The sequence below is a fragment of the Mustela nigripes genome, chromosome 3 (genome assembly GCF_022355385.1).
Source record: "Mustela nigripes isolate SB6536 chromosome 3, MUSNIG.SB6536, whole genome shotgun sequence".
In the NCBI taxonomy this organism is placed as follows: Eukaryota; Metazoa; Chordata; class Mammalia; order Carnivora; family Mustelidae; genus Mustela; species Mustela nigripes.
This window is the reverse complement of record NC_081559.1, coordinates 102917435-102930075: the sequence shown is the minus strand read 5'-3', so window position 1 is coordinate 102930075 and position 12641 is coordinate 102917435. Positions and strand designations below refer to the sequence as shown.

At 51.5% G+C, this 12641-nt stretch overlaps 2 protein-coding genes across 2 annotated transcripts; one reads left to right on the top strand and one right to left on the bottom strand.

Moving 5' to 3' along the window:
- Positions 1–379: 379 nt before the first annotated feature.
- LOC132014506 (uncharacterized) lies at positions 380–9543 on the bottom strand. The gene is made up of 4 exons (XM_059395499.1): positions 9423–9543; positions 9051–9280; positions 7987–8123; positions 380–2030 (listed from the first exon to the last, which is right to left on the bottom strand). The coding sequence occupies exons 1-4, from the start codon at positions 9541–9543 to the stop codon at positions 1847–1849; spliced, it is 672 nt and encodes a 223-aa protein (XP_059251482.1). The 3' UTR covers positions 380–1846.
- On the top strand, positions 9455–11323 carry TMEM185B (transmembrane protein 185B). The gene has a single exon (XM_059394469.1). The coding sequence runs from the start codon at positions 9548–9550 to the stop codon at positions 10598–10600; it is 1053 nt and encodes a 350-aa protein (XP_059250452.1). The 5' UTR covers positions 9455–9547; the 3' UTR covers positions 10601–11323.
- Positions 11324–12641: the final 1318 nt, after the last annotated feature.

The window sequence follows — 12641 nt, the reverse complement described above, 5'->3', positions numbered from 1 at the left end:
CTGTAAAAGCACTTCAACGAATCACCTGTCTGCCTGGGGGGAAATCTGGTAAGGCTGGATCTGCAATAGGAATTCATCACATGAACAGTATCTCACCACTGCAAAGGCTCCATGGATAAAGCTGGAAAGTTTACAGCCACTTCGGGCAATTTGGAAAGATCCTCAGCCATGGTAAACATGTTTATGTTCTTACAGGAGAAAAATCGAAGACCAGCAGGAACTGCACAGAATTTCATTTTCTTTCTTGGGGAGGGAGCTGTTGCTCCATGAGAAGAAAAGGATGTTCAGTCTAGGTTGTTCTGTTTTGTTTTTTAAAGATTTTATTTGAGAGAGAGCACAAGCAGGGGGAGCAGCAGGCAGAGGGAGAAGCAGTCTCCCTGCTAAGCAGGGTATTTGATCCCAGGGGGGGGGGAACCATGAGATCATGACCTGAGCCAAAGGCAGGCACTTAAACCGACTGAGCCACCCAGGCACCCGCTTGGCCTAGGTTTTAACCTGTGATGTATTTCCAGCCTCGGAGATGTATTTCCACGATGTATTCAGCTGACTGGTGGTGAGAAGCATCCCAGGTCTCCGAGATGAACTTAATCTCCTCCCCTCGCTGACAAGGTACCGGATGGGGCTCAAGATTTATTTCTACACTGGTCCTGAATTATGGTTTTGTGGCTTGAGCAACACCAGCGAACCTCCCCATGTCTGATGAAAGCAGATGAGCTCTGGCCCAGATACTGACATGAGACCCCCCAGGCGGCATATGGTGTTTGATGGGGTTGGAAACACAGACTCTTAAGGGTTGGAAAAGGCTTTTCGGGGAGCACCTGGCTGATAGTTCTGAGACCTGGTTGCACACTGGGATCTTGGGAGAGCTTTAAAGAAATTTGGATGCTGGGGCCCACCCTCCAGCCATCTGATTTGGTGAGTCTGGGTGGAGGCCCCGGGGATCTGCATTTGGAGACCCTGGACCCACCTGACCCCCATAATCTATAGAGCAGAACTGAGCTCAGGGAGAAGTGAATCAGGTGCCAAGGTTATTTATTTTAGTTATATAAGTTCACCTTTATTTTTTATTTATTAAAAAAAAATTAAGTAATCTGTACAGCCAGCTTGGGGCTTGAACTCATGACCCCAAGATCAAGAGTCACACACTCCTCTGACTGAGCCAGCCAGGACCCCAGTTCACCTTCAGTTACAAGCCACCTGACTCTACCTGGGATCTCTGAGAGTGGCCCCACCCCCTGCCAGGCATTCTGCTCTCCAGCAGCAGCATGAGGGTTGGAAGAAGGGCAGAGGGCAGGGGATGGTGCTCAGATGTTATTTCCTTTTTTTTTTTTTGAAAGATTTATTTATCTATTTATTTATTTAACAGTCAGAGATCACAAGTAGCCAGAGGCAAGGCAGAGAGAGAGAAGGAAGCAGGCTCCCTGCAGAGCAGAGAGCCCCATGCGGCGCTCAATCCCAGGACCCTGAGATCATGATCTGAGCTGAAGGCAGAGGCTTTAACTCGCTGAGCCACCCAGGCACCCCAGATGTTGATCATTTCCTAAACGTGCCAGGCCCTATGTCTCTACTATCTTCCCTCTGTCCTGTGAAGCAGATGTTATTATTCCCACTTTGCAGATGAGAAAACCTAGGCTCAGAGAGGCTGAGTCATTGGGTCGACGACACACAGTTGATTAAATGACAGAGTTGGGGTGTGAATCCAGGTGGTCCTTCTTTGGCTCATGCTGGTGTGGCCTCAGCAGTCCAGCAAGTGGTGAGGTGAGATCAGAGAGATAATCTGAAGCTGGTCAACCAGAGCCTTGGAGGGCATGGTAAAGCATGTGGATTCTTCCCAAGAAACAAGAAGTCACTGAAGGTTTTGGGCAGGGAGGAGGGCACATTGTTGTGCTGTCTGTGTCCTGTGGACAGGACTGACAGCCCCTTCGAGGCAAGAGCCCCAAACTCTGTGCAGGGTAACTCCGGGGACTGGCTCTGAATGATCCCCACAGGCATGTATTTTTTGGTGATTACTGGCTGCTTGGCACCAGTCTCTGAAAGAGTAAAAGACAATCCACGGTGAAATTGGGATTATAGTGTTACAAATGTCCGCTCCTGCCCCCAGTAACCACATCACTCATCCAGACACATTGCTACGAATTTACAGGAAGTCTGGGTGAGAGCAGGACTGAGGATCACCATTGTAAAACAAAGAGATCTTTCGCTGAGTAAATAATCGCGCAAATGACGCTGGAGAAGAAAGTTCACATCACACAGGCAAACTGCTTAAACAGTTAAGTGGAACCAATGTAAATGCCAGGAATGGATAACTGAACTACCTATGTGTTCAACAGTATTCCCTAATTCCGAAGTTTCCCATGCATACCCACACATACACAAAATCAGTTTGAATTAGTGATACTTAACTCTATCTGAATGTCTCAGATTAAACTCAGATAAGCACTCAGCTTATCAATTGGTAACATCTGGAGGTTACCATGATCGAACCCAAAGAGACCCCTAACCCCACATGGGCACACTCGCACATCCAAAACCAGTCCTGGTTTTTAGTTGGCTTTCAATTTGGTGCCGCCCTATACCTGAGTAAGCTTCTAAATTCAGCCTCTTTACCTCGTTTAACGTTAATTCTTCACCCTTACAGAGTTTTCCAGACCAAAAGCACTAGACCAGCCACTGTCAGCAGAAGTGGACTCATACTCCCTGCTTGCGAAGGCACCGACCCCGTGTGTGTGAAGGGAATACAGAAAAAAGAAAAAATAATCTACATCTAAAAACACTAGGCTTTATGTATAGCATATTCATTCTTTCAACCCGGCAATTTGATTTCTGGGAATTACCCTAAAGAAATCCTGTGGATGAGAAAGCAGCTGTGTGTAGTGGAAAAGACCATGGAGCTCCTTATCTCTGAGAAGAACAGAAATAACCCCAATACGCAGCAAACGAATGGGTGAGGGGAATGTTGGGCAGCACTGTGATGTAGTATCATAGAGCCATTCAAAAGAGGCTCATAGGAGGCTCCTGGATAGCTCGGTCAGTTAAGCCTCTGCTTTCAGCTCAGGTTGTGATCCCAGGGTTCTAGGAGCGAGCTCCACGTCCACAGGAAGCCTGCTTCCCCTTTTCCCCACTGCTCATGCTTTCTCCCAAATAAATAAAATCTTAAAAAAAAAAAAAAAAAAGATGCTCACAATGCATTAATGGTAATCTGAGGAATGTTTCTAGTGATGGTGTATGACGGTGTATCATCACATTTAAGACACCATTGATTATATGACATATCACAATTTCATGTATCAGGAAGGAAAAAAACATATCCAGGATGGGTGATCTAACAAGAGGCATCTAAGTAGCTAGGACCTTGAAGGGCTAGTCCCTAAATGCAAGGAGGATGAAAAACAGCCCTTTTGGGCAGAAAGTATGTCTCATCCTGTCCCTGGGTGCAGAGAGGGAACATGATCACTTGAGAACAGGAAACCCATACTCACACAGTCCGAGTCTGAATTTGCACTACAGACATGGTCTCCAAACACCTCCAGCAAAGGCTGAAACTGAATTTAAATTTAATGTAAAGTCTTCTCAAGTTGGCAGTGCCCCCAGGTGACTGTCAGAAGCAGTAGGAACCCGGTTTGGAAGAGGTGAATTTCGAGAGGCTGACGGCAGCTGGAAAGCCATCAGCTGTGATGTTAGAATGGGAAGATCAGCCAGTCTTAGAATTAACATTAAGCTAAAGAGCAGAATAAAATGGCACGTGGGCAATGATATGTCTTTGCAGAGGTGACCAACTAGAAGGAAATACACTAAAATGTTAACTGTGGTTTTCTGTAGCTGTAAGACTAGAACTTTCTTTTTCTTTAAATGACATTTTCCTGAAGAAACCACGTGTTTAAGTGACCACATAGGAAACATAAGAGAAATAAATCAGGGTGATAGAAGGAGGGAGGGGGTGACTTTAGGTGGGGTGTCATGGAGAGCACCTTGGAGGAGGTGACACTGAACGAAGGGGGCAGCATGGGAGAAGCTGTAGGAACTGCTCACCACCGCCTCCCATATCAGAATGGGGCTTGGATCACAGGGCAGATGCCTGAAACACATTTGTTAAATGAATACAGGAATTAAGGAATAGTTGCTGACTCTCAAGGGGTCCCCACCAGTGTCTGCAGTCTCTTCAGTGGGGCCATTCTCACCAGACTGAGCTGACGAACAGGGCCACGATACCAACGAGACCAAGGGCAAAGCTCAGCAGAGAACTGAAGTCATGGCACTGGGCCTGTTTCCTCACCTACGAAATGAGGTGAGTGCCTTTGCTGCCACGGGGGCTCAAAGTCAGCTTCAGCTGACACAGGTCTTTGAAATATTGAGCCCAGTGCAAGCACGAGGGGCTGCCATGTTCTAGGTCTTCGCAAGAGCCCAGTGACACCTCCCGGCAGCTGCTCTGCTGCACACAGCTAACCTTGCTCCGTGGTCAGGGGGTAAAAGATGCCACATCAGCTCCAGCCTTCCTGTCCGCCTGTGCTTTCCTGGATGCATTTACTCTGTGCCAGCCCAGCTGGATGCTGCAGATCCAGAGATGAGAGATGGGGCCCTGCCCTTGGGAGAGGCACAGCGCACCTGGGGCCACCAGATGAGTGGGGATCATGATCCCCTGGCATGTGACCGACAGTGCAGCTGGGAAAACAAGCCAAAGGAGGCTCCCTGCACCTGCTGCTCAGGTAAAAACAATAGCAGACATTTGGGGGGAGGGAGCAAGAATTGAGCATACTCTAGGTTTTTGTACATTTTCATTTTGTCGTCACCAAGCTATGAGGTTATCACCATTTCACAGATGGGGGCCAGAGGCTCTACTGGTTAGTTGTCAAGGTCCTGGAGCTTGGAACCAGCCCAGCAAAAACTCCTGTCTTGGCCGGCGGGATTCTAGAGTCTGGGCCCCTAGCCCACTAGCATGCTGACGAGTGTGTGTGCACATGTGTATTGCCGGGGTGGTGGCGGGGGCAGGAGGCAGAAGGGGGCAGGAGGCTGCTGCAGGCCGAGGGGAGACCCTGCCACATTTAGGGACCAAAGGCCAAGGGGCAATGGCGGGCACTGGAGGGACATGGAGGGTCAGGTGTGCCGTGGCTTTCTCGTGAAAGGGCTGATGAGAGCAAACTCACAAAGGGGTCTGAAAGTGAAATGCCCCCTGGGCTTTCTGTAGAGGTCGCCCCCCTGCCCTAAGCGGCCCACTCAGAGGATATTCAGCAAGTGGCCAAATCCTGAATCCTACCCCTGTTCCAGATGCTCAGGGGGAACTGGCCTAGTGGGCCAGGGAGCACACCTAGGTGTCGCCAAGGGCAACCCGGGAGCGCAGCATCGTCTCCTGGTCTGTGTGTGCTGCGGGACCCTTCCTGGAGCTCGGAGGAGGAAGAGCCACGCTGGCCTGAATGGAATTCCAAAGATGGCCCTGGCTGGCTCCGTCAGTGGAGCATGTGACTCTTGATCTCAAAGTTGTGAGTTCAAGTCATGGGGTGTGGAGCCTACTTGAAAAAAAGTAAAAATAAAAAAAAATTAAGAACCCCCCCAGCTTTCCCGTGGGTCCTCTGCTCATGCAAACACTAACCGGGGTGCTGCTGTGAGAGGACTTTGCCGATGGAATCAAGTTTACTACTACGGCGACCTTAAAATAGAGAGATTATTCCGGAGTATCTGGTGGTGCCCAGCGTAATCACATGAGCTCTTAAAAACAGAAAAAGGAGGCAGAAGAGCGATACAGCCGGAGGTCCAGTCAGAGACCAGAAAGCATGAGAACTCCATTCACCGTCAGTGTCTCTGAAGGGGGACACACGCTGGGAAATGCAGGTGGCTGACAATGTCCCCGGCCGTGAGCTAGCGAGCGCATGGGAGCCTCAGTCCCACAACTCCATAGGAACAAATTCTGCCAACAAGCCTAATGAACGTGGGAGCAGATTCACCCCCGAAGCCTCCAGAAGGGAATGTCACTCTGCTGATATCCTGCCTTGGGCCTTGTGAGACTCTGGCAAAGAGCCTGCCAGGCCACCCTATGCCCCAGCTTCTGACTGACAGAAACTGTGAGATAATGGGCACTTTGTAAGCTGCTAAATTTGTGGCAATTTCTTTCGACAGCAATGGAAACCAAGGACTAATAAATACAGGAGCTATCTGAGGACAGACCGCCCAGGCCCAGGAGTGGATGGCACAGGGCCCGGCATGCAGGCAATGACGGGCGGGCTACAGCTGTCACCTCCACACTGCTCTGAGGAAAGAGAAGAAGGGAACCACCGGATCTGGGCCAGGGGAGGCACGGTCACCAGGAGGGCCATTCACTCATTCACTCAGCTCGCCTTTCTCAAGCCCATGCTATGACCTATGAACTGGCCGGGTGTCTGGAACTCTCACGAGGGGAAAGATGGCCCACCAGACTCAAGCCACTGAAATGAGTCCTGTGGCAGGAACAAAGTTCCCGATGCTGTGGGAGATCAGAGAAGAATCACCAGTCCCCCAGGGGCTGACAAGTTTTCCCAAGTCCTGAAGCCCTCTTGGGTCTTGGCGGTCAGGAGGGTAAGAGGTTAGGTGGGGGTGGACCGCCCTGAGAAAAGAAGAGCAAGGCCACGGGATGGAGAGGTCATGCCGGGCACACTCGGGAAGGACCGGGGATGTGGCAGGCCACGGGAAAAGGAATTGGCCAAGAGGTGGGCTGCAGCACAGGAGGGCCCCGAGGTCAAAAAGGGAAGTTGGACTGAGGATGCTAAGCAGGGAGAAGACCATGGCAGGGGCAGGGGAGGACCACACATCTCAGGACTCCATTCACCCAGACTTGGGATAGGCAGGCCTGAGCGGATGGACTAAAGCACCCATGTGCCCTCTGTAAATGAATGAATGTACACTTTGCTTTGTGTACCAGCCTCCCAGGTGGCTATGCTATGAGTACCTGGCACATGACAAGCCATGTTATCTTTCGAGGTGAACCTAAAGACAAGGGCAAGCCTCTGAGAGACTGACCACATCAGGGAAAACAGCAGCACTGGGAGTCTGGGCCTGAGTGCCCAGGAAAGCCAGCTGAAGGGACAGCAGGCAGCAGCCCTCCACCTGCGGCTCTGGCACAGAGCGGGAAGCAGGCCCTGACGTCCACCAGGAACGGGGCAGTGGCCACATGTGGCAGGGCCACCTCCAAACTCCCTTCCTGGATGAAAACCAGGTGCTTGTCCTAAAGGAGGCGCTCTAGAGATGGGAAACATTCCCAGCTCCTGTCTGCCACAGAGCGGGCTGCAGAGGCCCTGAGGTCATCTAGCTACAGGGAGTGGGCTGAGGAGGATTTCTGACTGCTCTAAAGGGGTCCAGAGGCAGTGGCTCTAGCAGGACTTCCTGGCCAGCTGCTGGCAAGCCGTCCCCTCCTCAGGCTTTACACTCCCCAGCGTGGTAATATTAACAGCTCCCATTTCTTTAAATGCAAAGTGCTTTCCATGTTCGATTCATGCGATCCTCAAAACAATCACCCATGTTTTTCTTAGCCCATTTCAGAGTTGGGACCAGTACCAAGGTTTTGCATTTTAAATTGTTTTAACCAGCAAATCCCTTCTTGGAAGGAAATAGTAAAAGACAAACCAACATGAAAAAACAGAGCAGAGCAACTCTGGATGGGACAAAGGCTAGAGCCCCACTTAACTAACATCCTCCCGCCAAACAATGATTCCCAAGGGGTTCTTTAGAAACCAGGGGCCCTGAAGACACATCTAGAAGGCCTGGCAGGGCTCACTTGGTTGTAAGTCCCTTCCCCAGGACCACCCATTTTCTCCTAGCTGAGGTGTGGGGGAAGTTGTAGAGAGATCTCTGAGAGCTAGGATTGTCCACATCACACCATGCTTCACGAGCATCCTGTTAATGCTGACCTGGAAAAGCCAGCTCCTGCAGTGGACCGTGGCCCCTACCTCTCTCGGGAAGCCCTTCCTTGTTACCCCACAGAGACCCTGACTGACACTAGGCATGTTCCTCGGAGTCCCGTACCTTAGCATCGACTTTCCATTCCCATTGCAGATGGACTGCATGGGACGGGCAGGGATCTGAAAGACAGGCAGGATGAGCAACCGGGACTCCGCTGGGTAGGGGACAAGTGGAGAAGACAGGAAGGAGTACTCCAGGGTCTGTCCAGTGGGCAAGAGAGAGAGGAGTACTTCAAATCACAGACCTGCTGCAACAGGGCTGGCCCTTGGAAACCACCTTGGAAACAGCCCAGGAAACTGAGGCCGGGATAGACCAGGGTGAATCTGCTGAGGTCTCTCAGCTGCTGGGTAGCAAGGCCTAAACTAGTACCCAAATTTCTTGACCTCTCTGCTCCAGTGCCCTTTCCCAGTCTGATTCTGAGAGGCTCACATTTAGGCAGGCTCAAAAAGTAAACCTGAGGATTCAGGACTTAAAAGCCCAGAGCCCTCAATCCGAGTTTCGTTCTGTTCTGAAACTGTCGGGTGACCTGGGGCAGGAAGCACCTGCTCGCGGGTACTTTGCCCGGTGGCCCCCACAGGGTTCTAACACCCCCCCCCCCCCCCCCCCAGCACCTGCCCTCCACCTCTGGAGTGAAGGGGGTAATAGGAGGTCCCCGCCGCCGTCGCCTGGGCACTGTGCCTCAGCCATTCCTCATGCAGCGAGGACTGCCATTGCCCTTCCAGGCAGAATCCAGCCCTGGAGGTCATCTTGTCCAGGTAAAGCTCCCCACCCCACCCCGCCCGGGCCCCCCTCGGTCGGCACTGGGTAAACAAACTAGCCCCTCTCTGCACGCACCCGCGCGCGCGCACACACTCCACATAGGCACGCCCCGCCATGTGCATTCATACTTACCGGCACCCACCCGCCCCCTGCTCCCAAACTCCCACACTCCCACACCCGTTGGCCACGCGCCTTCGCTCGTGCCCACGCCGTTGCCCCTGGGCGCTCCCGACACTGGACCTCAGGACAGCTCCCCAGCCTCGGGGTCGGTTGCCGGCAAAGAGAGGTACGCCGGCGAGCCCCGCCCCGCCCCCGGCCCCGCCCCGCCTGGCCCGGCCCCTGGGCCGGCCGAGAGGATATGAGCTCACTCCCGCCTCCCTTCTGCCGGCGCCGCCAGGAAGCGTCCGCCCGAAGTCAGCCGACCAGCCGGCCGGGGTGTCAGCGGCGCGCCCGGCCCCGGCGCGCCCGGCCCCTTCGCTCCCGGCGCCACACGCAGTAGCCGTTTTCCGGATGGGTACGGAATGAAGGCGGGCGGCGGGGCCGAGGCAGGGCCACACTCCTAGACGCCGCGCCGTCCGGGACCCCCGGGTCGCGCGGGCTGGGCGCGGGCGCGCACGCGCACGCCCACCCCCGCCGCGCTTCCGGCCGGGCCACGTGACCGCGCGCGCACGTGTTCCGGCCGCTCCGCGCCGCGGGTCGGAACCTCCTCCCTGTCAGTCGGGGCCACTGCCCAGCTAAACCTGTGGCAGGCGGGGCGGGGAGGCGGCGGGCCCGGGAAGCGGCGGAGACTCGGCGCCTGCCGAGTCCGGCGGAGCAACGGGCCGGGGGGTGGGGGGCTGGCGGCGGCGCTGACGGCGGCATCGCCATGAACCCCAGGGGCCTGTTCCAGGACTTCAACCCGAGTAAGTTCCTCATCTACGCCTGCCTGCTGCTCTTCTCCGTGCTGCTGCCCCTCCGCCTGGACGGCATCATACAGTGGAGCTACTGGGCCGTCTTCGCCCCCATATGGCTGTGGAAGCTGCTGGTCATCGCCGGCGCCTCAGTGGGTGCGGGCGTTTGGGCCCGCAACCCTCGCTACCGCACCGAGGGGGAGGCCTGCGTGGAGTTCAAAGCCATGTTGATCGCCGTGGCCATCCACCTGCTGCTGCTCATGTTCGAAGTCCTGGTCTGCGACCGGGTGGAGAGGGGGACCCACTTCTGGCTGCTGGTCTTCATGCCACTGTTCTTCGTATCCCCAGTGTCCGTGGCCGCCTGCGTCTGGGGCTTCCGACACGACAGGTCGCTAGAGCTGGAGATCCTGTGCTCAGTCAACATCCTGCAGTTCATCTTCATCGCCCTGAGGCTGGACAGGATTATCCATTGGCCGTGGCTTGTGGTGTTCGTGCCCCTGTGGATTCTCATGTCATTCCTCTGCCTAGTCGTCCTCTATTACATCGTCTGGTCCCTCCTGTTCCTGCGTTCCTTAGATGTGGTCGCGGAACAGCGGAGGACCCATGTGACCATGGCCATCAGCTGGATAACGATCGTCGTGCCCCTGCTCACTTTTGAGGTTCTGCTGGTTCACAGATTAGATGGCCACAATACATTCTCTCACATCTCCATATTTGTCCCCCTTTGGCTTTCTCTAATAACTTTAATGGCCACGACATTTAGGCGAAAAGGAGGCAACCATTGGTGGTTTGGTATTCGCAGAGATTTCTGTCAGTTTCTGCTTGAAATTTTCCCGTTTTTAAGAGAATATGGGAACATTTCCTATGATCTACATCATGAAGACAGTGAAGATGCTGAAGAAACATCAGTCCCAGATGCTCCTAAAATTGCTCCAATGTTTGGAAAGAAGGCCAGGGTAGTTATAACCCAGAGTCCTGGGAAATACGTTCCCCCGCCTCCCAAATTAAATATCGATATGCCGGATTAAACTCCTCTTCTGGAGAGCACCCATCTGTGGGTCGGGAACCATATACACACGCAAAATCCACCTTACTTTTGCCTCTTTGTTCATCTGTCCCAAACTTGGAACTGAAAATAGGCGCCAAACACCATCATCTCATGCCTCGTTTGAGATTGATGCCTGTCAGTCATTCATCAGTATGCATGGTAGATGTAGGAGGTCATTTTAATACATGGCTCTGCGTGTGCGTACATGCGTGTGTGGGATGTGTGTGTGTGTGTGTGTGTGTGTGTGTGGTGTATACATGTGAGAGAACTTGTACTCCAGGCTAGTGTTTTAAAAGCTAGCTTGGGAGCGTTCAGTTGAATAGTAGGTCCTCAAACGAAATAAATACACAGCTGAGTTTGTTTTTTTTTAAATGGTACTATGCCTATGGAAAGTATCGTTTAAAAGTATTTTTATACAGTGCTAGTGTAAAGTATTTCAGATTGTACTTGTTGTGACATAATAGCAAATGTAAAGAATTCTCTTTCCCTCCACTTGTTCATAAGCCTTAGAGTTGTTATTTTTAGTGTTCCTCCTGCTGAAATAGTTTTTCTTTGGGCTTTGCTGATACTTGTCTTTAATATCATAAAAAGTGAATTTTTCTAATGAAATGGATCCATGCATATACGATATTTATGTGACTATTTTAGCAGCATATTTTGTTGGATTCTAGTTCTGTGCATTACAATGTATTACGTTACAGTATTTTTTTCAGTTTGTACGTGAAGATATGTGTTTGTTGTGGCTGCCCTTAAAACATTAATATGTATGCAGTATAGGATCTTCTCAAAGTACCAGGCATAAATATAGGGATTGAAAATCCCATGGCTCTTAATATTTAGGTGTTAAATGACTCAATCTACACAGTTTTAAGGTCTCTGTTAGTAGAGGGAGGAGCCACCGTCCTTTGGGAACAGGTGACATGCTCTAGTGTGATAACCAGGCCATAAAGTGATACTGTTCATTTAGCACCTAGACTTTTCCAACACAGGTAATAACATCTCTTCAGAAACAACCAAAATAAGCAACAAGTGATTTGTTCATTGCTAAGAGTCTTAGAATATTACTTGGTTATAATAAAAAAAAAGTTACTTGTCATCTGAATGCTGGAAGGAATAGCCTTAAACAAAGCACAGCTGACAAGATCAGTTATTATTTTAAGGTCCAGACTTTTTGATCTGTCAGCCACAAGGAAAGAAGAGTTGAGGTTGATTGTAAAGTTAAGTGCAGGGTCTTTATTTAGGTACTAGAGGTACACCAGGGAATCAGAAAGGTAGAAGCCACATTCTGGGAGAATAATACTCTTCTGAGAACAAATAAATACTTTCAAAAAAAGGTTGAAATAGAAAAGTGTAATGATACTATTACTGGAGGAAAGGAAGGAGGGAATCCATTTTTATCATTACCAACTTAGTAAAAATGATCTGAATTGCTAGTCCAGGACTGCAAGTCAGTAACTTGATTTACCCAGTGAGAGACCGTGCCAGCACCAAAAGCTCGTCCTGAGAGCCTGGCTTCCTGAAATCCTGAGGACGCCACAGCTCAGTTCGGTCACCTAGGACTGTGCTAGCTATGCTCACGCACACGCACACAGACACCCTCTGAGATGACACCAGCCCTCAGAATGTGGGAAGCAGCCTGAGCAACAGTAAATTTCATCAACAAGGATTCATTCATTTCTCAAATATTTATTGAGGACCTAACTGAGCCAGCCATGATCCAAATGCAGGCCCTCTGCGTACCCACAAAGTACACAGTCAAAAGGGACCATGAAAAAACAGGGTCATCTCAGCACCCTATCTGTGGGAGGGAACAAGCCAAGAACAGGATATGCAAAATGCCCCTGGGAACTTCAGGCCCCTCTTGTTTTCCAGGAGCCTAGAGCCTCTGATCACCCCTCCACTGCCAGGCACTAGCTAGAAGACCCAAGTAAGATTGGGAGTGGAGGAGCAGGATGCTGGAGGAATCCAGGTTAGGGCTTGGGGGATCCCAGCCCCTCCTGGCTCCGGACTCAGGCTAGAGG